This window comes from Sphaeramia orbicularis, chromosome 16 (genome assembly GCF_902148855.1).
Source record: "Sphaeramia orbicularis chromosome 16, fSphaOr1.1, whole genome shotgun sequence".
In the NCBI taxonomy this organism is placed as follows: domain Eukaryota; kingdom Metazoa; phylum Chordata; class Actinopteri; order Kurtiformes; family Apogonidae; genus Sphaeramia; species Sphaeramia orbicularis.
The window spans coordinates 44,719,803-44,747,045 of NC_043972.1; the positions used below are offsets into that span (position 1 = coordinate 44,719,803).

Sequence of the window (27,243 nt, forward strand, 5' to 3'; positions counted from 1 at the left end):
GGTGATCATCACTTAAGAAAAGTTGAAAATGGAGAAAAAATCATTTGGGAAGTGCCACATAAGTAGCGCTGGGTCTTTATGGGTTAAGTGTCTGAATGGATAAAACAGGTTTCTAACAGTGTTTTTGAAAAGCTTCTCATGCACCACTGATTCTTGAGAAGAGCGACAGCGAATATGATTTCAACATGACTTAAGACAAGGCTAACAAAACACAAAATAGATGTTTAGCGTGGGATCACTTACAATCCAAAGAACACGGTGTAAAACCTAGCAGGGAGGCAGGGGTGTGTATTTTACTAATGGGTTTTTTACTCCCTGAGATCCGTCTGTGTGTACCTATAGATTTATTTCTCTCTCCTTTCTTACTCAGTGCTCCTCTGTGCTGACGTGCTGGCTCAGACCCCGGTGGAGATCCAATTCCAGACGGACCCGGTGGTGGTGCAGACCGGTACACAGATAGTATTCACAGTGGTCACCGTCCCTAATGTCTTATCCATTACATGGCAGTACCAAGGTGGGGTGACTCTGGGTCTGTGGGCCGGAGGATCCGCCGTCATAAACCAGGTACCCCAGTTCCAGGGACGGGTCACCATCACGGCCACCCAGCTCAGAATAGGAAGCGCCCAGCTCAATGATGCAGGGACATACACGGCGCAGGTAATCCCCGACGCTTCCACGGGCCTGGGCCAGAACTCCAGATCGGTACAGCTGAGAGTGTTTGGTAAGAGATTTCATTTAAGAGACAAGATGTATACATTTGTGAGCATAGACTTTATTTAAAATGGACATTGTTGTTTATGGGCTACCTTTACAACATATCAGTGCTGTAAGTGATCTGCGTTGCACTAGTTTTACCACTTTCCTGCCTTTTTAGAGGAGCTTCAAAGTGTATCTCCTCTAATGATGGAAGTGAACATAAAAATATTTATTTATTATTTGTTTGTTTGTTTGTGTTTGTATGTGTGTGTGTGTGTGTATGTATGTATGTATGTATGTATGTAAGTATGTATGTATGTATGTATGTATGTTCCAGTGGCAGCTGCTCGTCTTTCAGAGAGGGGAAGCTCATTGTCGGCTTACATAAAAAAAAAAAAAAAAAGTCAAGTTATTTAAACATAAATTCGGCCCTCTGTTCCTTTCTAAGAAAATGGTCAGTGACCTTATCATACCAACTAAACAAGAAAACGCTGAAATTATATTAAATTGAAACAAGAAAGTACAGTGAGTGTGTTTTATTTACAGTGCAAGAAATGAACAAGTAATTTCGTAGTGGTTTCTCTCTCGATTTCACAAGCAGAATGCGCGACAATTTTAAACTGAACTCTGTCAAGTGAAGGAGTAGATCTCAAAATAGCTGTCAATCAAAGGGGATTCAGCCTTTCGACTGATCCTCCAATCAGCACGTGGAAGCCCAGCGTCCAGCCCAGCTAAACTCCGCCCACAGCTCCATTCACCCCCAGAGATGCCGGGCGTCTCAGGGCAGGACAACATCTTGGCATTTATCCAATTACTGTTCAGTTTTGAGGCAATGAAAAAAAACTGTTCCACTCAGTCCCATTGAAGTGCATGGACGCCGAGCGTCTACGGGCAAATGCACTGAGCAGAGATCGAATGAGAAAACAGCGCAATGGGAATGTATGAGAAGTGAACAACATCGAGTCCGTTGATTTGTGATAAAGCTGATTCTGAACAAACTCGTCTGTGAGATGAACATGTTCTAACATTTGTAGTTAATGAAATGTCAACACAACCGTACATATTTAACCATTTAATTTTCATAATTTTAGGGGAAGCCGAGCTTCCCTTGCAGTCTATGAGAAATCGCCTCTGGTTTGTAAGTAAGTAAGTACAGTAAGTAAGTAACCTTTATTTTACCAGGTAGGTCAATTGAGAATCAGTTCTTATTTACAATGACAACCTGGCCAAGAGGCAGCAAAAAACATAAAAACATAAAACAAAACAAAGAAACAAGTTGCAAAGTCACATGACAAGCCTTAATAGTGCTAAAAGAGAGGATTATTTACAGTATTTACAGTGATATATTAAAAAAAAGAGTAGTGATTGGTATTAAGAATATAAAAACAGATAATACAGTTTTACATGTCACACCAGTGCTAAAGGAAACAGATGCAGTAAATATGGGGACATGTATTAACAGAACGAAGGAACGAACGAAGGAACAAACATAAATAATACTTTCATCTAATAGTCCCCACATGAAATGTTGGACCCACTGTTCACAAGCCACTTATCTTCCACACATTGTGACATGATATGAAGAAGTGAACATTGCTAAAGGAAATACTGATGTTTTTAAACTATACAGACAAAAATATTGGGACACAGGCCTACAGCTGTAAGATGTCCTGTTTGTGCTGATTTGACATATAAACTTCAATATTTCTTTAAAGTTTAATTTGAGATTTTTCTTCCTAACTGAGATGTGAAGAAAGTAGCTGGTTTGTTGCGGTAGAAAATTATTATTTACAATCGGAGCATGAAAAATATTTTAGAAAATTAGAGGTAGAACATTTAAGATAACGTGCCTGCACTTGAAAATCCTTGGCCTTCAGTCCACACCCCTGATTAAGAAGTGCTCGGGCACCCACAGTTTTTGCACATATGGACAGACAGACAGATTGACAACAAACTGATGACTATACCCTGTGGTGAGGGTTGAGGGTAAAAATCACAGTCATGGAAAAAAGGCAAAATCAATGCTGAGAGAAATTAGGTAAAAAACATCTCTGAGGAATTTTTGAAACAAAGATAACTAGTTAAAACTAATCAATGCATTGCAATGATATTTATCCCAATATAAAACTACATTTTGACATTTGTCATTGTTTTGTAACCCAGACCCCTGATAGAAAAGAAACCCCTGAATTCAACGTGTCCCAATACTTTTGTCTGTATTGTGTACTTATGCATGTACTAAGATGAGATAAATGCAAAAGTTCTCAAAAATTGAGCTTTGCTTAAAAGAATAAAAAGAATGTAGACACAGAAGATTGAAAGAAGCAGTGAAATAATGAATTGTGATTTTAAATGAACACTAGTTTTCAGTAAATACAACCATGTCATCTCAACCTGATTGAAATACTGGGGCTGGTCCTGAAGGGAGCTCTATGTAAACAGACGCCTGAAACCTTCAGTGAACTGAAGCAACATTGTAAAGAACAGTCCAGAAATTCTCAACAATGTTGTGAGAGACGGATAAGGTCATACTGAAAATGATTGCTTCAAGTTATTGCTACTAAAGGTGGCTGCTTAGTTTTCAGAGCCTGTTTCTCCATTTTAGCTTCATTTTTGTTCGATGAATAATGACAGTGTAATCCGTTGTGTAAGGATAGATTTGAACAAAAAACATGTCATTCAAGGAGGGTATACTATTTTTGTAATGACTGTATTAGTTACTTTACATGAATCTGTCATCTGACCTCATAACATTCTCATCTAGAAAGAGGAAAAGTACGTAAACAAGAGGAAAGAGAGTTAAAAAGTGGGGGCAGCTAAGGCTGGAGAGTCAGCTTGTGACCGAAGGGTCGCCGGTTTGATTCCCCGGTCCGACAGAGAGTTGTTGACTGATGTGCCCTTGAACAAGGCATTCAACCCCCCATTTGCTCCCTGGGCACCTGATATGGTGAGCCCACTGCTCCTAGTGTGCAGGTGGGATGGATGCATGATTTAGTGATGAGTTAAATGCAGAAGGCCAGTTTCAGTGTGTGGTGCATGTGCATGTCTATGTGTGTGAACCTACTGACAAACTAGAAAAGCAGTCGGAGAACGTAGACCTCCGCCAAGATAGATCAGCCCCACCCCACCCCCATCACCACCAAAATTGAATCATTTCCTCTGTCAGGAGGCATTGTGATCGCTTTGCTTTGTGTGTTTGTTTGTTTGTTTGTTTGTTATCAAGATAACTCAAAAAGTTATTGACGGATTCTCATGAAATTTTCAGGAAATGTTGATACTGGCATAAGGAAGAAATTATTAAATTTTGGTGGTGATCGGCGGGGGGACACTGATCTGCCTTGGCGGAGGTCTGCGCTCTCCGAGTGCTTTTCTTGTTTGTTCCTTGTGCCAGTGTCAACACTTCCTGAAAATTTCATCCAACCCCCCCCCCAATCACCACCAAAATGTAATCATTTGTTCCTTGTGCTAGTATCAACATCTCCTGAAAATTTAATCCAAATCCGTCCATAACTTTTTAAGTTATCTTGCTAACAGACAAACAGACAGACAAACCCCGTTGAAAACATAACCTCTGCCGTTCCTTGGCGAAGGTAATAAAGATCCTTAATTAAAAAGTAACTGTAAAAAAAGCTGAACTGTACCACGTGTTAAGATAAGATACGATAAGATATACTTTATTGCCATTGTTGTGGGCAATAGCACAAGGGGGCAATAGCACAAGGGGGCTGCAACGCCATACAGAAAACGCAGTACAAACAAGAAGACATCTCAGTGTACACACATAACAATAAACAACACTGCAGACACATGACAGCAGTAAATAACACCAACCATACGATGGCATGGCATACTGAAGCATGGGACAGTATACAGCACCAGTAGATAAACACATAAAACTATTGCACATCCCTAAATCCATACCAGAATATGTAATAATAACATCGCAAGAATTAAAAGCCAAGTGTTATCCGTAGTGGTACTAGTTCTCCCAGTCTCTGACGTGTCATTAAATAGACAACACCCGGCTTATCTCATTACGTCTTTTTTTTGTGTGTGTGATATACATTGCTCTATACATCATGAGGTTGTCTTTTCTGTGTGCTATTGTTCTACGCAGGCAGGTTGAAGTCTGTCTTAATGTCGGTAAGGGGCATGATGATGCAAACATATCCTTAAAACAGCGTATGACTTTCATCACTACTTTTTCTTCAAATTTGGAAAAACCTCAGTGATATCCTAATTAGCACTAATCCATTAGTCTGTCCATGCTTATGCACCCAAATCACTTCCTTAACAGTGAGCAACTTAAAAGATGACTGCATCACAAGCAGTTTGTTTATTTACATACCAAACCGAAATGTCACTCGGGCCTTTTTGGAAGTTTTGTCGCGAAGTGCATTGTGGGAAAGGGAGTTCCACACAGACGCAGCGGCAACAAACATGAAGAAACCGTGTCTGCTATGGGTCAGAAAAATGGAAGGAATCACTGTAAGTCAATTGTCATCTTATAATACAGCGTGTGTGATCTAAAAACAATACTTAGACATTTGTTTCATGGCATTTTCAGAATATGTCATTGTGTAGGTTTATCATACACGCCTCACAAGCATACAGAGTACAGCCAGGCCCTCACCACTCACTTGCTCCTTACGATAAACCTACACAATGACATATTCTGAAAATGCCATGAAACAAATGTCTAAGTATTGTTTTTCACGATCACACACTCTGTATTATAAGATGACTATAGACTTACAGTGATTCCTTTAATTTCTGCTGACCCATAGCGGACACCGTTTCTCCATGTTTTTTGCCACTGTGGCTGCGTGGAACTCAATTCCCACAATGCACTTTGCGACAAAATTTCCGATAAGGCTAGAGTGACTTTACGGTTTGGAATTTAAACAAATGGACTGTTTGTAATGAAGTCATCTCTGAAGTTGTTTCCATGAGGGAAGTGATTTAGGTGCATAAACACAGAAAGACTAATGGATTAGTGATAATTAGGGTATCACAGGAGTTCTACAAATTTGAAGAAAAATTAGTGAAGAAACTCATACACTACTTTAAATTACATTAAAACTAAAACCTCGGAAAATATCAGTAGGCTATTATTTAAAGTGGGGGTCATGACCTGGTCTTTGAGAATGGATGCATTAAAAGAGTTCAAGTAAAGCAACTGATGGAAATTAGTACTGACTCATAGTTCTATAGATTGTCATTTGTTCTGAATGGAGCTGTCATCAGTGGCTCTACACTTGGAGATACCTCTTCTTTGGCTTCAGCTTCCAGTCGAGGTGGTTGATTGACAGAGGGAGCTTGAAAGGAACACAATAATGTTTGAGGAGGAACAGGAAAAATGAGAGGAGAGGGAGAATTTGGGGAGTAAGAGAATTAGTCTGGGAGGTATAATGAAATTAGTGACCCATAGTGGGCGAGGTAAAATTAATGAAATAGGAGGAAGGAGTGAAACCAGTGGCTCAGGGCTTTATGCTAATTAATACTGATTTGATATGCAACGCTCTTGCTCTTAGATGTTTGATATTGTAGCAGTCTAAATGTAGCGTTACATTAACATACAGTACATAGAGTATTTGCATTCATTTACATATGTACTGTAATGGAGCCTGCACAGCTGAATGTCTCTTTATTTTCAGCCCACGCTGAATGGGGGTGGGGGTGGAGTGACGTGCAGTCTTTCTCATCCCTGTTACCACCAGTGATAATGGGGTGACAGGGTGACCAGATTGTTCGAAACACTAGTCTATTATTGCTGAAAGGTCACATCTCCAAAGTCGCTGCAGCTAGTTCATGTCATGTAACAGCCAAGTCCTTGAGCAGTGACTCTCATACCCCATACTTACTCACTCACAACTTACTCTGGAAATGAAAGGCAGCTAACATCCCAAAATATAAATTGCTATTGCTCAGTCACAGCCAAGCGGAAAAGGCAGCGAAAATGCAGCTGATTAGAGCTACTTGGTATCCGCACGGATGTTTTTCTTTTTTTTTTTTTTTTTTTGCTGCTGCTGAGATGGTCTCTTAGTTACAGCCTCCTCCGTCCGTCCGCCTCCTCTTCCCCTCTTCCCCTCTTCTCCCTCTTCTCCCTCTCTCCAATTATTTAACTTAGGCTGGCCGCCAGGAGGCATCTCAGCTACTAGTCATACCGTCTGCCCCCTTATTCGCCATCTGTGCCTCTATCTGAATCCTGTCTCTTCTCAGCTCTCACTTGCTTTGATTACAACAAATTATCCTCAACAGATACATAAAACTGCCCTCTATTGTTCTGTCACTCCAACTTGTGAAGTGTGCTTTCTAATGCTCTCTTGGTCTATACATAATGGTAGCTTTTAAAAAACCTTTTACAGGGTGCCACAGCATCGGCCTGTCTGACATGGCGATGTTTTTATTGTGTAACGTTATTGATGTGACATTAGAGAAACATCTATCATTTAAGATTATGCTCTGATGTTTTTCTCTTTCTGTTCCAAATCAAACTCTTGATGTAATTTCTCCAGACGACCCAGAGGACCCTTCTGTAGATTAAACTTGAAATTATATCGTGTTTACAATTACATACTTTATTCCTATATTTGTGTAAGGCCTGTAGGTTCTGCTCGGTTTGTGATTATTGTTGCCAATATTGCAATTTCAATTTAAGTTGACTTACTTGGTTATCAAGGAAACACAGATACTCATTTAAAAATGTATGGATTTATTTTTTTCTAATTCAACCATATGACCTAATATACAAAACCATCTCTCAGTTTAGTGTCACTACATTCAAAATATGACCAAACAGTGGTTTTGGTCTTTTTCATACATTCATGCAATAAGATCGCCATAAATCCTCCTCCTATATCTTGACCTTATCAAATAGCAGCCTTTTGCAATTCTATTTATAGACTGATGTTGCGATTATGATTACTATTTGATTAATTGTGTAAACCTGTACACCCATATACGTTTGGTTTGTACACTCAACTTTCAGCATTGTATTGTAGACATTAACTGGACTTGTAAGTGTAAGACAAATGAAAAAAAAAAAAACAAAGAATGACACAAACCAACCAGTAACAACAATATGTGGGTGTTGGTGTTTTTGGTAATTTGTGTACTGCAGTGTAAAGTAATTGTGTTGGGTGTGGACTCCAGGAAGAATAGCGATAGCCTTAGCCAAAGCTAATGGAGATCCAAATAAAGGAAATGAAATGGGATGAAACAAGTGGTTCCAGGCACAACAAACCCCGCCCCTCGCATGTATTGTTGCTGATTTTGGCATTGATCCAGCTGATGTCATGCATGTGCTGGTGTCAACATATCAACTGCCTCTATATATGTGCAAGTTTGAAGTAAATTAAAACAAGATTGATGTTTTTATAGACATTTGAAATTTCACCCATTATAAGTAAATGGGAGAAGAAAAGATTTTAAAAATTCATAAAAAATTGCAAATTTGACCTACTTTTCCCAAAACGTAATCAGATCTATTCTGGGTCACTGGCAATCTATAAAACTAATTTGGTATGAATTCAAACATTAGTTTTTCTGCTACAGACATTTGAAATTTTGCCCATTATAAATAAACTAGCTTGTTGATCCGTGAGGATCCATGGGTTCTAGATGTCGTAGTTTTTATGCTGTTGTGTATTTGTGGATGCTGTACCGCATTTGTCCAGCAGTCACCACAAAAGCATTTTTAGTACAGCAACGTGTTTGTAAGGTTATTGTATTTCAAAATTACTAATATCTCCCAAAATATTGGTCCTATCAACTTGCCGTTTTCACTAGTCTGTTCCTTGACCAAAAATACTTAAGTATGCCAAAAAGCAGCAGTCAGCTCTTTCTGGATTTTGTGTGATTTTGTGTGTACACATACACACACGCACGCACACACTCATGCACACAGAGGTCACTTGGCCTTTAGAATATAGATGGGGAAAAAAAAAACAATTTTAAAAATGTATTAAAAATTTGAACTTTGACCTACTGTTCCCAAAATGTAATCAGATCTATTCTGGGTCACTGGCAATCTATGAACCCAATTTGGTATGAATTCAACCAACAGTTTTCTTACTAGATTGTTAAAAAACAAACAAACAAGCAAACAAACTGTACCAAAAACAATACCCCTTGCCTCCCTTTCGGGGGGGTGGGGTAACAACAAAAACCTAAACTAAAGATTCACATTTATACAGTCACATGTTAAATACTGAGGCATAACATAGTATGGGGTTTATAGTACAGTATAGAGTATGTACAGTATGTAGTCCAGTACAGTTTAAGTATTTAGTTTACTTATTTATTATTGTGTGCTTAACTTGTATAAAGAAAACCATGGTTTAAAACACAGGTGTCAAACATGTGGCCCGGGTGCCAAACCCGGCCCGCCAAAGGGTTCAATCTGGCCCCCGGGATGAATTTGTGAAATGCAGAAATTACACTGAAGATATTAACAGTCAAAGATGTTAAAATAATTTTAGGTCAATTCAGCCTTAAGTGGGTCAGACCAGTAAAATACTATCGTAATAACCTATGAATAATTAAAACTGCAAAGAACAAGAAAATTACACAAAATTTTTTAAATTTACAGACTAGTCTTTTACAAACAAAATATGAATAACCTGAACAAATGTGAATAACCTCAAATGTCTTACGAGAAATATGTGGAATTGTACCAATATTCTGCCTGTTACTAAATGTATTTGTAGATCCACTGGGATCTGTAAGTTGTAATGCATATGTATAAATGATAAACTAAGGCGTAATATTGTAAAAAAAAATTGCACTTATTTTTCTTAAGAATTATCCAGGTTCATATTTGTTCATGATATGTTCAAGTACAGTTCGTAAATGTAAACATTTTCATCACAGAATTTGACTTTTTTCACTCAAAAACATAGAGAAAACTTTGGAGTTTACATTATATATAAGTTCTTATTCTATTATTTATATTATTTTACTGGTCCAGCCCACTTTATATCATACTAGGCTGTATGTGGCCCCTGAACTAAAATGAGTTTGACACCCCTGGTTTAAAATAATCTCACATAGAGCTACGCAGTGCTATTAATATCAAATATATAATGTTGTAAGACTCATCTAAACTTCATCCCTATTCATGCCAGAATATTTAGCACCACTGATCATGTCGCTGTCAGGAAGATAAAAATAAACTAACTGTGTTCCTGTTGAGAAACATTTCGGTGTACAAATCGTCCAAGTGAACAAAATCAATCTTTTGGCAGCCAAAAAGCCGAGGAATGCTATTGCTGTACTGTTCGGCATTGAATGTGTCGCCTACACCCTCCGAACATATTTCTACTATTGAAGCGCATTAAAAGGTTTGCGTGTCTGAGTATGAAAGACTCACGGCTGTTTGGAGAGAGCTTGTGTTGGATTTTGTTTTTTGCTGGTCTGATCTCATCTGCTCATTAACAGCTGTTCCTCGCTACCATTAGCTTAGAAATGAAGCCAGCTAATATCAAAAACTGAACACTTCCTAAAGCAGTATGTACTCCAACCTACTGTCTACATAAGTACCAGAACACCTGTGAGTCTTCCATATTGAGCCGTTAACAGTACCGGGTGTCCACAAAGTCTGTTTACAATTTAACAAGTTAATTACAAAAGCAATTGATGAGACGTGTTCATCAGGTTTGTTCTATGTACTCAGTATATATCAAAGACTTTAATTACATTGTGGATCATGTGCAGTTGAATCATTGGTCTATTTTTCTTCAACGCAAGATCAATTACTGCAAATGTTTATGTCGACCTTTTGACTGAATGTGTGTCACCACAACTGGATGACCTTCAACCAACCATCATTTTCCAGGTAGATGGTGCACCACCACATTGGGGACTGCATGTTGGTGGGTTCCTAAATCAAACATTTCCAGACCGATGGATTGGAAGGGGTTCACCAGATTTCACTGCCCTGGATTTCTTTCTATGGGGTTATGTTAAAGATATATCGTGTATTGAACAAAGATACAGGACATCAACGACCTGAAGTAAAAGATCACTGATGTCATTGACATCATTAATGAGGCTATGATACAGCCAACAAGGAAACAAATCCAGTACCATCTGGATGTGATTCATGCAACTCGGGCTGGGTGATATGGGAAAAAAAATCATATCACAATTATTTTTTTCATACCAGACAATATCGATATGTATCACGAAGTAAATCAAATCACTTATTTTTGTCAAGCTTAAATTTTCTGTTACTCATAAGTTAGTTGTGAAGACATTAGAAGGTTCTTTTTGATTTTTGAAACTAAACCAAAAGTCTGACCAGGATGAAAAAGAGAACACAAACAAAACAGACCATCTTCACAAAACAATGCCAGGGGTGCGTTCCGTAACTGTCATAACTGGTGTAAACCGAAAATGAAACTTAACATGCTTTGAACGTCTGACTTCCAGCTTCAATGCCACACCCTTCTTTTCAGTAACCCAGTCGCCCGACTTCTCGGTCAAATTTTCTCCTGAGTGAACACTCATTACCTCCGCCAAGGAGGTTATGTTTTTGCCAGGGTTTGTTTGTTTGTCTGTCTGTTTGTTTGTCTGTCTGTTAGTGTGCAACATAACTCAAAAAGTTATGGACAGATTTCGATGAAATTTTCAGGGTTTGTTGGAAATGGGATAAGGAAGAAATGATTAAATTTTGGTGGTGATCGGGGGTGGGGGGGCCCACGGGGGGGTGGTGGTGGTGGTGGTGGGGGGCACTGATCAGCCTTGGCGGAGGTCTGCGCTCTCCGAGCGCTTCTAGTTATCTCCTGCTGCAGCCCACACATTAGTGTGTGTGCTGTGGCTGCTCTTATACCTGTGCTGTGTGTGTCAACCTAACTTGCCGTGGCTCTACTTAATTATGATTTGCTGTTATTACCTCCGCCAAGGAGGTTATGTTTTTGCCAGGGTTTGTTTGTTTGTTTGTTTGTTTGTTTGTTTGTCTGTCTGTCTGTTTGTCTGTCTGTTAGTGTGCAACATAACTCAAAAAGTTATGGACAGATTTTGATGAAATTTTCAGGGTTTGTTGGAAATGGGATAGCGAAGAAATGATTAAATTTTGGTGGTGATCGGGGGTGGGGGTGGGCCCACGGGGGGGGCCCATTTCCAACAAACCCTGAAAATTTCATCAAAATCTGTCCATAACTTTTTGAGTTATGTTGCACACTAACGGACAGACAAACAAACAAACAAACAAACAAACAAACAAACCCTGGCAAAAACATAACCTCCTTGGCGTGGGGGGGCCCACGGGGGGGGGCACTGATCAACCTTGGCGGAGGTCTGCGCTCTCCAAGTGCTTCTAGTTATGTCTGTCAAAACACGGACAAATGAATTCTGTCAAAATTGTATCAAGCATGCCTCATATTTCTAACGAGAAAAAGTTATATCACAGTATATATCATTATCGTTTTATCGCCCAGCCGTACGAGCAACTAATGATGTCCATATAGAGGTGAATTAAATAAGGCAAAGAAACTTCAATAACTGCATTTCATTTTGTAATAATTTCCACAGATTGTCTATTCATTTGCTTTTGTACTAAATATGTTGAATTGTGAAGAGACTTAACGGACACCCTGTATTACTATAAGGGAATAAGTAGATATGGTAATAGTATATGTATGATATTATTGCCATATTCATGTTTTAGGCCCATATCTACTTATTTGTAACTATAGTTTTAAAGTTTTTTCCTTTTCAATTATCACTAAATTCCTTTTTAATTGTTAGGTAATTGTTTGATTATGCTGCATGTCATCCCCTATTTTCCCCTCCCCTTCACTCTATCACTGCACTATCTCTGTAATAAATGCAAAAATGCCCTAAACTATTTAAGAAATCTGAATTCTTTGTAAATGTATGAATTTCAATACTTTAATATTAGGAATGGACCCCAGGAAGAATAGTCTCTACTTTGGTAGAGACTAATGGGGATCCTTAAATAAAGAAATAAAGAAGTGCAATAAGAAATAAGCCTTTCTAGTCACCATTTATTCAGTGAATCTACCGAGAATGTGCATTATAATGATGTATTTTTATCTGGATATTAAATCACTGATCTTGTCCTTCAGCATTTTCAGCTCTTTTGTTTTTCTTCTCCATAGATGCAATAACTGGGGTGAACTTATTTGTTCCCTCAGTCGCAGTCGAGGGAAGAAATATCTCTCTGACTTGTACATGGACGGCAGGGACAAATCCTCAAGTCCAGTGGGGTAAAGATGGCACAACCATCACTGCCGGATCCAGGATCACCATCTCGGGCGGCTCGCTCATCATCAACCCGGCCAGGCGCAGTGATGCAGGGGAGTACACCTGTACCGTCAGCAACCCCGTCAGCGCTCTCACGGCCACACGGAGCCTCACTGTCTACTGTGAGTAAACACTGATCAAGACAAGTGGCAGCTAATCTGCTCTAGCCACTGCAAATAGCAGTAGCTTATCTGCTTATCCACATTGCACTGCGTACAGTGTGATGAATTGCGCTGAGATAAAGGGCATTTTTTCATGAGCTTATTGGGCTGCTGCTTCTTGCTTTGTCTTGATCATCATCCTTAATCCTGATGTGCCAGCCTGACAGTTGTATCCAAACACAACCCATCATCCCAGAGGCACACTACAATATCTACCCTCCACATCTCTGTCCACACCTAACCCAGGTTTTTCCACACGAGTGATTAACACACCAGATGATGGATATTGGAGACAGTCTACCATAGACATAACAATGTCTTTTGGCAAATCCACGTTATCACAATAAGAGGGAAACTTCCCTCTAAATGAGGCCCATTAAAATCAAGGCTGCAGTTAGTTTACACTGTCATCATGAATTAAAAAATGAATAACTTTTTCAATTAAACTTGCAGTAAAACAAACAAGTAACAGATAAAATACTGGAACCTTGAAAAATGTTCCTTGCATTTTTCCTGGAGCTAAGATGATTATTTTATTCTGTTTTAATTATTAGTTTAGGGAACAGTTGACATAGTAACAGAACAAAAAAATGAAAACTTATGTGCGGAATGTGTAACTACTGCTAATATGCAACCCATGTCACTGGATGGACTTATACATACAGGTTCATAAATACAGTGGTGACCAAAATGATTAGAACACCTAACAGAACACATTTATTACCTCCACCAGGAGGTATTGTGATCACTTTGCTTTGTGTGTTGGCGTGTTTGTTTACGTGTTTGCATGTTTGTTTGTTAGCAGGATAACTCAAAAAGTTATAGACGGATTTTCAGGAAATTTTCAGGAAATGTTGATACTGGCACAAGGAAGAAATTATTAAATTTTGGTGGTGATCAGAGGGGTACGACAGATCTGTCTTGGCGGAGGTCTGCGCTCTCCAAGTGCTTTTCTTGTTTATCTATTTTATTTTATTTTATTTTATTTTATTTTTTTCTTCTGGAGAACTTTCACGCCTTGTAGCTTTTTTGTTTTCTTTTGATACTTTTCATGTATGTATAGAAGCCCTCATTGTTAACATTAAGCAACATTGTATGATTGTTGTGTACCCAGTGAAACTCTAATAAGAAAAGCACTCAGAGAGCGCAGACCTCCGCCAAGACAGATCTGTCGCCCCCCACCCCCGATCACCACCAAAATGTAATAATTTCTTCCTTGTCCCAGTATCAACATTTCCTGAAAATTTCATGAAAATCCGTCCATAACTTTTTGAGTCATCCTGCTAACAAACAAAGAAACACGCAAACAAACACACAAAGCAAAGCGCTCACAATACCTCCTGGCGGAGGTAAAAACTTGAATTATAGAAAAAAAAAAAAAAGGATACCTGACAGATCTGATCTCTGAGCACAACAAATAACATTAGAAGTGAGTCCTACTGTATAAATCGTAAAGTTTGTGGACGGGGGGGCTGGAGGTATTGGAGTATGTTTCACAAGTGCTGTAACAACCACAACTAGTGTGAAAACGAAAGTAAAACTTAACTTTGGACATCCTACTTCTGGCTTCTATGCCTCTCTTTTACTGCAGAGCTTGCATGAAATTTTCACAACTTGTAACTTACCGTACTTTCTGAACTATTGAGCGCACCTGAATATAAGCCACACGCGGCCGTCTCCAGCGTCTCATCATCGATTTATTAATGCCAAGCTTAAGTGCAGTAGCTCTGTTTCCTTCTTCGACAGCCAGATCGATTGCCTTTTACTTGAAAGCTGCCTCATATGCATTTCTTCGTGTTTTTTCTGTGATGAGGGTGTGTGCATGACGCGTAGAATGACTGATCTGAAGAATTTAGTGTGAGTGCGTTTGATTGACGGTGGATTTGCCTCATCATTGTTTAAGCTGCAGGGTTCAAAGCGTGTGAAAAAAGTTGCGGCTTATAGTCTGGAAATTACGGTATATCTAGTGGGCTCCTGGCAAATGCCCCCCTTTACAGTGCCCCAACCTGGTGTACAGAGAGGAGGTGAAAAATCTAGTGGACTGGTGTGAAACCAACAACCTGGCCCTGAATGTCGCTAAAATGAAGGAGATCATCGTCGACTTCAGGAAGTACCAGCCCAGCCACACACACCCCTCCATTAACAACACAGCAGTGGAGATAGTCAGCAGCACCAGGGGTCTGGGGGTGCAGATAACACACTCACTGACCTGGTCCTAACACAGCGGGGCCCTTGTAAAGAGGGCTCAGCAGCACATTCATTTTCTTGTGAGGAGAGCACACCTCCTCCCTCCCATTCTCACCCCCTTTTACAGGGGCACTATAGAGGGCATACTGACCAACTGCATCTCTGTCTGGTCAGGGGCTGGAAATGCCTCTGATTGGAAGTCCTGACAGAGGGTGGTGAGGACAACGGAAAAAAACATTGGGACTTTGCTTCCTCCCATCTAGAACACTGCAGAGAAACGCTGTCTGACCAGGGCTCAGAACATCATCAGAGACCCCTCCCACCCCCATCATGAACTGTTCTGGCTGCTGGCCTCGGGAAGGAGGTTCCGTAGGCTTCGCAGCAGAACAGCCAGGTTCAGAAACAGTTTGATTCCACATGCCATAAGACTGCTGAAGTCAACATAATACTCCCCCCACCCCCACCCTCACCCCTCACACACCCACCCTCATGAACACTGGACTGTTCTAACATGTAATATAACTGTGCAATATTCGCTACTGATTTTTATTTTATTTTTTTTATCGGACAACTTTAGTTTTAATAGAATAGAATAGAATTTATTGTCATTACACCAGTTGTGCGACGAAATTGCAGGTGGTCTCTGCCAGCGACAGTGCACTTACATCTAAGTAGCAATACAATAAGATACAGGCATCTTTAAAAAAGTATAAAAATATAAAAGTGTGCAATCGAAAAATTGGTACAAAATGGAGATATACTGTATGAATGGCTAAGATTTAAAAATTTAAGGTAGTATAAAATGTGCAAAATGTAGTAGTACTCAGACATAGTTCTTTTTTTATGCATATTCTATTTTGTATATTCTATAGTTTTTATATGCATATTTATTCTGTCTTGTATATAGTATCCTGTATATACAGGGTGGGGAAGCAAAATTTACAATATTTTGAGGCAGGGATTGAAAGACAGTGTATGACCAATTAGTTTATTGAAAGTCATGAGAATTTATTTGCCACAAGAAAATTTACATAATAGAAAATGTTTTTATTCTATGTGTCCTCCTTCTTTCTCAATAACTGCCTTAACACGCTTCCTGAAACTTGCGCAAGTGTTCCTCAAATATTCGGGTGACAACTTCTCCCATTCTTCTTTAATAGTATCTTCCAGACTTTCTCGTAATAGTTTTGCTCATAGTCATTCTCTTCTTTACATTATAAACAGTCTTTATGGACACTCCAACTATTTTTGAAATCTCCTTTGGTGTGACGAGTGCATTCAGCAAATCACACACTCTTTGACGTTTGCTTTCCTGATTACTCATATGGGCAAAAGTTTCTGAAAAGGTATGGATAATAGTGTTAGGTATGATTATGACATCAATATATGTTTGGTTTCAAAACAATTGACGTAGTGCCTGCTGAGAAAAAACAACTAAATGTTCATTGTAAATTTTGCTTCCCCACCCTGTATAGTGCCTGTTTGTATTACTGCTGCTGCCTGCTGAGCCAACTGTATCGAAATTTCATTTTTGATGTAAAATCTGGAATGACAAATAAAGTCTAAGTCTAATTTATCCACTTTTAACTTTAATATTTTTGTAACGAGCTCCTCATGGTGTCCCTATTCTATAGTTTATAGAGAATAATTATGCCTTTGTAGATATTTCATTCATTTTATGGGTATTTTAATGGACAGTTAAAAAAAACAGATGAAACCTCTTAAATATGCCACGTGTTATAATAATTTTGGCCACCACTGTAGATAATTAAAATATACAGTTTCAGTTATTCATAACATGATACATTACAGATGTAAATGTACAATGAAATGCATATAACAAAATACACTGCACAGATGGTTGAGAGACTCCAAATCTGGTTTGTATTTAATCTGGTTTCCATTCACAACGCACCAAGATACACAGTCACTGTCTCGTCTGTGGCTATATTAAGAAATAAGCTTTAGGCTAAACTGTAAATCATTTGAAGGCTAGTTTGAAAAAATAAAAATGAGTGAAGCAAGCAAAAGTAATCACAGTCTATTTTCAAGATATGACAGTGATGCTGAGGCTTTCTGTCCATTACTTTCAGAGATTTTAAACATTGCATTTTTTCTTTTGATATATTCAAAAATATAACTCTGTAAATATTAATGATAATTTACATAAAACTATGACCCAGTTTGGAAGATAAAAACACATATCCTCATATTTTAGAAGCAGCAAATTTGTCATTTTGGCTCCTTAAATTTGTTGAACTGTAGTTTTTGTTTAATCCAGTCTGTTTAGTCAATGGTGACTGGTGTTTGATAGAAACTCAACAGAAGATATTTTAAAGGAGTGATATTTTATTTTTAAATGGAATTATACATTTTAAAACATTTCCCTGTGGTCTACATAAACTGTAAATGCTATGCTTGGGTCTGAATTCTTCATAAATTCAACTCCACAGGTCCATCTTCAACCTTATTTTTAAATAATGACACCAGTAAGGTTGTTTTGAGCGCTGGCCCTTTAAATGCAAATAAGCCACTTCAGGCTCCACCCCCTCCAGGTTGTTGACCGTGCATTCTGTCCCATTCAGCCGCTTCAACAACTGAACATTTTCGGTAATCGCCTTGAAGTTTGGACATATTTTCACTATGGACTACAACCGCTGCTGCGGATTTAAAAATTATGCCGTACTCGGAGAAATGTTCGTCGGATGTCTTGATTCTTATATGTGCAAATGTCGGGATGTAACTAGTTATAAAATGTAACAAATTAAGCAGGAATTAAAACCACTTGTTTTTTGCCAGAATGAATATAAAGATAGCTTTGCAGCACCTGGAGGGTTCAAATTCACACTTTTCGAACTGTTAGGGTCCCCAAATACACAAATAAATGAACCAAAGACTAATAAAAGTGGGTTTAGCAAAATATGACCCCTTTAACATCTTTGTCTGTCATGCTGTATTAAGTTGTCTGAGAGGTTTCTCATCATGCAGCTGTATTTTTTAGCTTCTTTGCAAGCTCTTTAATAAGCATTCTGCCTACCTGCCCATCAGATTCAGAAAAGAATAATTTAAAAATGTGATTCATAAGAAAGTTGATCCATCCTGTCACTGCATTAAAATGTTTCCATTCTAAGTCTCTGCAAACCTCAGATATGCTCAGTACAATCTGAAGGTCATTTGTCATTGAAAGAACTGCAACTTTTTCACCTTTCCACTATCAGCAGGAGAAGTTAGGCACAAGTCAGTGAAAAGTGCATCTTGATTCCTGTAAGTTTTAGGCAAAGAAAGCACTTTATTAGAGTGAGCAAAAGATCATAGTTTGGTGAAAGTATCACCACATACATAATAAATGCTGTTTTTCTGTACTAATCCAAGCCCTGGCATCTTTCTCTAAACCTACTCAACTGCTGTCAACATGCAAACATAAGTATAAAGGTTGTTACTTATATATGAGCATCAGTTATAAGAGACACAGCTGAAAAGTGACATGAGAGTTTTAAAACATTACCATTAATGCACAGGTATGTAGTGTACTTTAGGTCAGAATTATTACATCTTTTCAAACACCAGCTGAAGGGAGGTGGGCTTTCTGTGTAGAGTTTTAGGTTCTCTGCGGGTACTCCGGGTTCCTCCCACCATCAGAAGACATGCTCTAATAGGTTAACTGGTTAATCTAAATGGCCTATAGTTGCGAATGTGAGTGATTGGTTGTTCGTCTCTATGTCTGCATCTACACGTAGCCACGTATCTAGCAAAACAGATTTTTCTCTGCGTTTGTGCCTATCGTTTACATAACAACGATGGGCACACACACAAAAAACAATGGTTCCGCAAATCTCTGTTTTTGCGTTCATCTGTAAACAGAGGGAAATGGAGATCTCGGACAAACATTGTAGTTTTTGATGGAAATATTCTATCACTTAACATGTGAAGATACAGTATAGAGCACTGGTGTCAAACATGCAGTCCGGGGGCCAATTCCGGCCCACCAAAGGGTCCAGTCTGGCCCCTGGGATGAATTTGTGAAATGCAAAAATTACACTGAAGATATTAATCATTTTAGTTCAGGTTCCACAAACAGACCAATTTAATCTTCAGTGGGTCAGATCAGTAAAATACAGGGTGACACAAAAAAACGGGAACTTTTTAAACAATCCAATAAAACCAAGAGTGATGGAAGAAAAATATTTTATTCATAGTAATTGAAACCTTAAACCATGCCATTTAAGAAACAATGATGGAATTTTCATTTTTTAAAAATTACTTCCTGTAGATGGCGTCCTCCTGTACGAATGCATTCTTGAAATCTGCTGTTGAGATTCCTCATTGACCGCTGCAACATCTCAGCTGGGATACTGTGAATTTCATCCTGAATTCTCTGTTTAACTCATCCAGAGTTCTTGGTCGAGTCGTGTACACTTTACTCTTGAGATAGCCCCACAAGAAAAAAATCACAAACGGACAAATCTGGCAATCTAGGGGGCCAGGGAACGTTACCGAATCTTGAGATCACACGGTTACCGAACAATCCTCGCACAGCCGCCAATGGTTACTAAAATGGGGGTGTGTTTACTTGCTCAAGTTCACTGTCTCGCAGTGCTGCTACTTGCTCATGTCTGCCAATACGCACTTCAAAAATTACCGTTTTTGTGGGTCACCCTGTACTATCATAATAACCTATAAATACTTACAAATCCAATTTTTTTCCTTTGTAAGAGTAAACATTTTCATGTTATTTTACTGTATTTACACTAAAACAAACTAACATTTCACAAAAATGCAAAAAAAACCTGAACAAATATAAACATTTTGAAATGTCTGAAGTGTAATTTTTTAGGTTATTCATATTTTTTTGCAAAGGATAGTCTGTAAATGTAACTTTTTTTTCTAATTTAACTTTTTTTACGCTAAAACAAAGAGGAAAATTTGCAGTTTTCATTATTTATAGGTTATTATGATAGTATTTTACTGGTCTGATCCACTTTAAATTGAATTGATCTAAAATGATTTCAACATCCTTGATTATTAATGTCTTCAGTATAATTTTTATATTTCACAAATTCATGCTAGGGGCCAGATTGGACCCTTTGGCGGGCCAGTTTTGGCCCCTGGGCTGCATGTTTGACACCTGCGCTCTAACTCCTCCTATATTTTACTGTGTACATGCTTATAATGTCTTTGACCTTTACAAACACAGACGGCCCTGATACCCCTGTGTTGACCAAAGACGCTCCGAAGGACTGTGTCGGGGATGGAGACGTTATGTCGGGAAAGACAGTGCGTCTTACCTGTGTCTCTGACTCGCTGCCCCCCGCCCTCTACTCATGGCAACGCGATGGACAGGCGGTCACGTCCAGCCAGCCGGACAGCGGGGTCCTCACCGTTCAGACCTCCTCGACCAATGACAGCGGCCGGTACACCTGCACAGCCCGAAACAGCATCACAGAAGGCACGTCGGAGCAAGGCACAGACTTGGCCGTCGTAGGTGAGTTATGGAGGCTGCTGACCCCTCTGTGACTGATAATGATGACGGTTGGTTTTGGACCGGGTCCCTGTATCTGTCTTCACGACAGGAGAGGGACAGAATGTTTCCTGGGAGATTGATCTGGTGAGAATGTGGTCAAAGTCATTCCGTGACTTTCAGACACTCCCTTTTATTTTCATTTCTTGTTCTCTGTGGCTCTTTCTCTGCGATTACTTCATCATCCTTTTTTAGAATCTTCCCCTCCTATCTTCTTTTTCATGTATTTTCCTCTTGTATGTCTGACCACCAGACTCATTATCTTATTCATTTTCCCCCTTTGACACATTTCTTCTTTTTCAGACACATGCCTCGATGTAGGGGAAGTAGTGGCGATTGTTATTTGTTCTGTGATCTTGCTCATAATTGTCATCATCATCATTGTTATTCTTCTCTGCCGCAAGATAAGGGGTAAGTGTGTGTAAAAGATCACAAAAATGGTTTTAATCCACATCTCATTTTATGCTTTTTGTTTAAATGAATGTATATATCAGACTTCCCTTCATATAAGAGCTTTTGTTTCCTGCTCTAAAAGTGATATTCATGTTTTTTCTCTCACTTCAGCCGACAAAAGACAAAGGCAAATGCAAACTTTGGGCGCACAGATGACCAGCTCAAATCCAAGGCCTATAGTAAGCCACATTAACTTCACTATCGATTTTCTTTTCATCTTATCATGTGATGTTCCTAAGGGAATTCACAAATTAACCTGCTCCTTCTATTTTTCCTCCACCATCTCTGTTCCCTTTCTGTAATTTTTCACCTGCTCCCATTAAGCCTCCAGATCCACAACGTAATGGTGCGAGGGATTTGGGCCAAGGTCTCCAGCCCCCCCTATATCAGTCAAATGCACGCCACCCTGCCCACTTATACACATCTGCTCTGCCTCTGAACGGCCACGCCAACGCCAACGCACGCCACCACAATGGTCATTCCCGTGCAAACAGTCTCCAACACAATGCCATTCAGAACAGTAATTCAAACCCACACAATGGCATCGACAACCCCGTTTTTACTGAAGTTCAGGATGCAAACGCGCACCCAAACACACACAATCCTAACATTCTTATACACACTGGCACGGCTCAGGGTGGCGTCCAACCGACAGCAGTTCATGTAAACCTTAACACGCTGCCACAAAGTGCTCAACAAAGCAACAATGGACAAATTCCAACTATTCATTTAAATCTTAATTCATTTTCGACCAATGACCAACAAACGCAGCAAGAAAGCTCAGCGCAGCCTGTGACCAGTCCAGCCAATAATTACACATCACAAACCCAACAGAATCTGACACGCATAATGTCAAGAATGCAAAGTGGTCAGCCTGCTCCTAGTAACCCCCATCAAGCAGACCCAGGTCCACAGATCCAGCCTGGGCTTATCCCAACTGGGTACACACACTATAACAGCAATAACACTGCTCAAAGAAATGCAAACACACAAACATACCAGCAACACTCAGAGACCCACACCAGGTCTGGCACAGACCCCAGAGGGCAGAACGCCAGCTCGGCTCATCGACAGATGCCATGGGATCGTCTCAGAGGCACGCCAGCATATCCCAGTGACAATCCACAAAGAGGACCAATGTCACCTGGGTTCACCTCTGACAGCACAGACTACACAACCCATCCACCCATACGTCGGGCCAGACCGCCAAACACAGCTCAGAGTCAGACCACCTCTCGGCAACATACGCCTTCAACAGACAGACGGACGCGAAGCCGCTCAGCTGATGTCAGAAGCACAAACTCCACCAGTGCAACACAGCATGAGCCTGCGCCCCACACACACAGAAGTACTCGACAAGACATCAGAGGTCCGCCTGGTAGCCAGACTGCCCCCAGGCAGGAAGTCAGACACAGCAATAACCCTCAGGCGCTGTCTCTCATGAGCCAGCCGGCCACTGTGGACCGCTCTGTTATGCCACAGGGACCCACAACACAGCAGGGACTGGCAGTGCCACAGGGTGCAGATATAAGAGCTTTGGCTGATCCTAATCACCTTCCACAGGCACACAGAGCAGCACCGATCCAAACGGCGCCACAAGGCCTGGGCACACAGACACAGCCTGTCAGACAGGAAGCCAATCAACCTCGCCAAGGAGGCTCTGCTCCAGTCCAGTACCCTAATGCACAGCCTCATTCCAGAAGCCTAACCCAGGCTGCACTTCAAGCCCACACACTGAGGAGTCAGACATTTCAGAATCGGAAACAACAGACCCAGGCTGCCCTGATGCATCCTGGACCTCAGACCCAAACTCCTGCTGTCGCTCCTCCCCCTCCGCCTGTGATCCCCTTCTCCCAGTTCCAGAGTCTTCCTAAAGAGCGCACCCAACACAGATCCCCAGCCAGAGGCCCACAGCCCCCCAGGCCTCCTGTTAACATGCCAGTGGCTCAGAGACCCCATCATCGCTCCAATGGGCCTCATCACAACACTACAATGCCCGCCAACCGCCACCATCATCACCCACCTGGAAACGGACATGTTGGGACACACAAGCATCCCCACCCTCATGGCCGAGGCCAGGGGCATCCCCCCCACTTCACCCACCCACATCAGGTGAGTAACATGCAGCACAATAGTGTCAAACTGCAACCAACAGATTCCATATGCTTCCTGATATTCAGATTTGCAGCATAAAGCTCTCTCAGATGTGCACTTACTGCTGTCACGTCATGTCATGCTTCCTGTATACTTGTGTGTTAGAGGTGTGTTCCACCTGCGCTGTCTCCCTGACAGTTTGTACTTTTGTCTGTATTGTGGATTTCTTGACAGCATCTTTAAGTGAATGTTGCATTTTTATGATTGACAGGCTACTAGACATCTTAGAAATATATTTAGTCTTGAGTGTTTCTGACACTGTGGCAGGTTTTAAAAGTAGCATTGTGTGTCAGAGGTTCTTCTTCTGCATGACATTCTGGCAATGAAGGCCTTGTTGTATGTCTCCAGCAACAGGCTCACAGAGGGAGACCAAGATGATGACAGATGTCAGCAGACTACACTCCTCAACTGTCCCACATGCACTGCCACAAACAAACAGCTGACAGACGTGATCCAATATACCACCAAGCAAGACTGACTGCACAAGGTTCTGCATTCGAAAAAATCTGTCACAATCTGAAATCTCAGTAATACGCTCAGTTTTTCTTTTAGATAAAAAAAAAAAAAAAAAAAAAAATGGAAAGAAAGAAAAATATGTCTCCCAGGGGGATGCTGATACCTCGCATTTTGAGGATGCTTTTTGGACAAAAATGATAAATGATGTCAAAGAAGACTTTATCTGTCCTTTTTTATGATACTTGAAATTCGCTATTGTGTATGTTAGCAGATTTCTGCCAGGACAGAAAGAGGAAGAGTAGTATCATGATATCATATGAAGAGTTTATCACAAGACATTTATTATCATGACATGCAAACATATCCTGTTATAATGTAAAAACATTTCTGTTATAACAGTGTTATGACAAGATAACTACCAGTGCTTCATGTTGTAATGTCAAATGTTGCTGTATTACAAGATAAGAGAAGTAAAATATATGTTTTAAGATAAACTATATCATTCTGACATGAAAATATCTTGTTATTACCTGATAAATATCAACTTTTCACATTATAAAATGATACTAATCCATTTTTCTTGCCTGGCAGGTAAATTTTACACCAAAGCTTAACCAAATTAAGATGAAGGATTTTATTCAACATTGTTAAACATATTAAAATGGAATATAATGCTAAGTTTTTGCTTTAACCTTTTATAGGGCACTCATAGAAATACTCTGAAATTCGAAATTTCAGCGTTAGTGTGTTATTGGAGGACGTTAGGCTTTATTACTTTTGTAACATTTTTCTTTTTTTTTTTTTTATTGTCATGTAGAAAATCAAGGTTAATGAAGTTACTATATTTGGTTCCTTAGTGATAAGTGGCAAAAAATCCAAGAAGTAAATATACAAAGTACAATATGAAAGGAATGTGTATTTTAGAACATTTTACAACAACATTAGTGCTGATCCAGACCCCTGTCCACATCCACATTATCCCTTTGAACATCATTCCTTACATTAGTACCATTACTTCATGGTACCTAACAAAGCAGGTACACTCACTGTTCATGCAGAGGTGGACCTTACAGACCCTGTAGACCACATTGGACCTGAGATGGTTGCCGCACTGTAACTGTTGCTGTCACTGTCTTGTAATGTATGCGGAAATTACCAAAAAGAGTCACTTACCCGATAAAGGGTTAAGGACACATTTTTTGTACAAAACCACAGCACATCCTTACGTATTGCAGGACCAACTTGTGAAGTATTGTTCATATATTAAATTCTGCCAGGAGCCGCCAGAGTAGACGAGTTCAGTGATCCATATCCTCTGACCAAACCACCATCACACAATCTGTTCATCATCAGAACAGAACAACACTGCCTTTAAAAACACAGACACTTGATGGTCTTGCATGAATACCTTTGCCACTTAAGAAGATGATGATGACAAGACAGGAAATGAGAACGGACCGTGCACAAAATGGACTTGGCCCCTGGGAACAGTGACAATTATGAAGGAAGAATTTAGTGTTAAGGGTGGTATTCATGTACGTGGAACTATTTATTTTGTGCCTTCTGTTTACAAATGCCTCTCATGACACTTCTCAATTAAAGGGATTCGCCTCAGCGGAGCTCGGAAATAATGCTCAGCTAACTATGAAGGGGATCCCACGAATGGATGGGCGCTTATTAATTAAATGCTTTTATGTGACTTAAATGAGTTGGAAATAATCACACCCGTGCATGAATGAGGTCAGCACAAAGACCTGAGCTGCTACGGTTTCTGCTGAAAAAGCATAGTGTAACAATTGACTCCGTCTGCACTGGGTCATAGACGGTACATTAAGAATGACATTTATAATGGAATGTCATTATTACTTTTGCAAATTACGTATTTATTGATTTATAATGTGCATATATATATTTTTTTTAAAACTTGTAAAAATGTCTTCTTCAGATCTTGTCATATGCCAGATGTTACCAACTATATATCGCAGTCTGCATACAGGCCGACATCAAATTCACAGTTTAACCACATAAAAAAATAGTTTCTGTTTAACCCATAAAGACCCAAACACGGGTAACCAAAACCATCTATGGATATAAAATATTGAACATCTTCTGATCCACTAATTCTATCAATCCATGTAAATATTTGGTGTAAAATACAGTTTGTCATCTTTTCATGGTCATCAGATATGACCCATTTGGACGTTCAGAGGCTCCGTAGTGAACGTGGAAACACTAGTCGCTTTTCTAGTGACCCTCAAATTGTGCTACTATAACTTGTGCATAAGAATTTACCTTATGAAAAACAACAATTTCGCCGAAACTCATTTTTCAATTAAAATTTTTTGCGCTGGTAAGGGGTGGTTTTTCGGGCGTAGCGCAAATGGTATATCACACAAAACTGCAATGGAGAGACCTTTTTGTGCAACTAAAGTCACGTGAATTAAAAAAAAAACAAAAAAACGGATGTTGACGGACGTTACAACAAGCGAAGAAGAGTTTAAAAGAAACATTGTGCAGTATGTGTGGACACACCAGGAAACCAAATCATTTTTTAATTTTGTATGGAATAGAGGGGTAATATATATATATATATATATATTATATATTATATATATATATATATATATATATATATAAATTAATATATCTGTAAATCAACACACTATTTACATTCGTCGCCATGTTTATGGAATGACTTCTCGTGTCATCTTGTGATAATAATAAACAAATCATCGCATTTGTGATTTAATGGAAAAAACCGACATTATACACTTCTGTTTTTTTTCGACATTTAGTAAATATAGGTAAAGTTTTGTGCATATGTCCAATGGAAAAGCGACTGCTGTCATCTTCTACAACATTGATTCACCAGTAAAACTGAGGGAGTTGGATCAGTGACAGTGGATGGGCATACTGGGTTTATGTCAGTTATTGATATATTTTGCTGAAAAGGTTAATTTTTTCTTCAGTTTTCTCTGTTTTGAATTAATAACCTTTGACTTTACTTTTCATGAATATCCAAGTTAAATATAGGAAATGCATGATTTACAGTGAAACATTCAAAATGCAGAGAATTAGAATAAATGCTGATAAATCAGTTAAGAAAGGTTAACTAGAGAGAAAAATTCATTTGGGAACTGGACACAAAAGTATCACTGGGTCTTTATGGGTAACTCTAAAAGTTCATATAGAAGTTTCACCTTGATTCTGTAATTACATGAAGTCTGGGTTATTGGACTCCATTTGCATGTTGGCATTAGCCCACTCCATTTTTAAGCTCACAGTGGCTACTTTTGCACATTGTTGCTGCTGTAGAAGAGCAGATAAGAGGCATTGAAGAACTCAAGA

General features: G+C 39.5%; 1 protein-coding gene across 1 annotated transcript in view; it reads left to right on the forward strand.

Annotated features, from left to right (window-relative positions):
- The window catches only part of LOC115434827 (uncharacterized), a 35,018-nt gene extending 10,969 nt beyond the window's left edge, over window positions 1-24,049 (forward strand). Inside the window, exons 3-9 of the mRNA XM_030156944.1 lie at window positions 371-721; window positions 12,822-13,088; window positions 20,509-20,796; window positions 21,136-21,243; window positions 21,397-21,464; window positions 21,610-23,397; window positions 23,788-24,049. Coding sequence (XP_030012804.1) covers window positions 371-721; window positions 12,822-13,088; window positions 20,509-20,796; window positions 21,136-21,243; window positions 21,397-21,464; window positions 21,610-23,397; window positions 23,788-23,817 — 2,900 coding nt within the window. The 3' untranslated portion in view covers window positions 23,818-24,049. The remainder of the gene's footprint in view (window positions 1-370; window positions 722-12,821; window positions 13,089-20,508; window positions 20,797-21,135; window positions 21,244-21,396; window positions 21,465-21,609; window positions 23,398-23,787) is intronic.
- The last annotated feature ends 3,194 nt before the right edge of the window (window positions 24,050-27,243 follow it).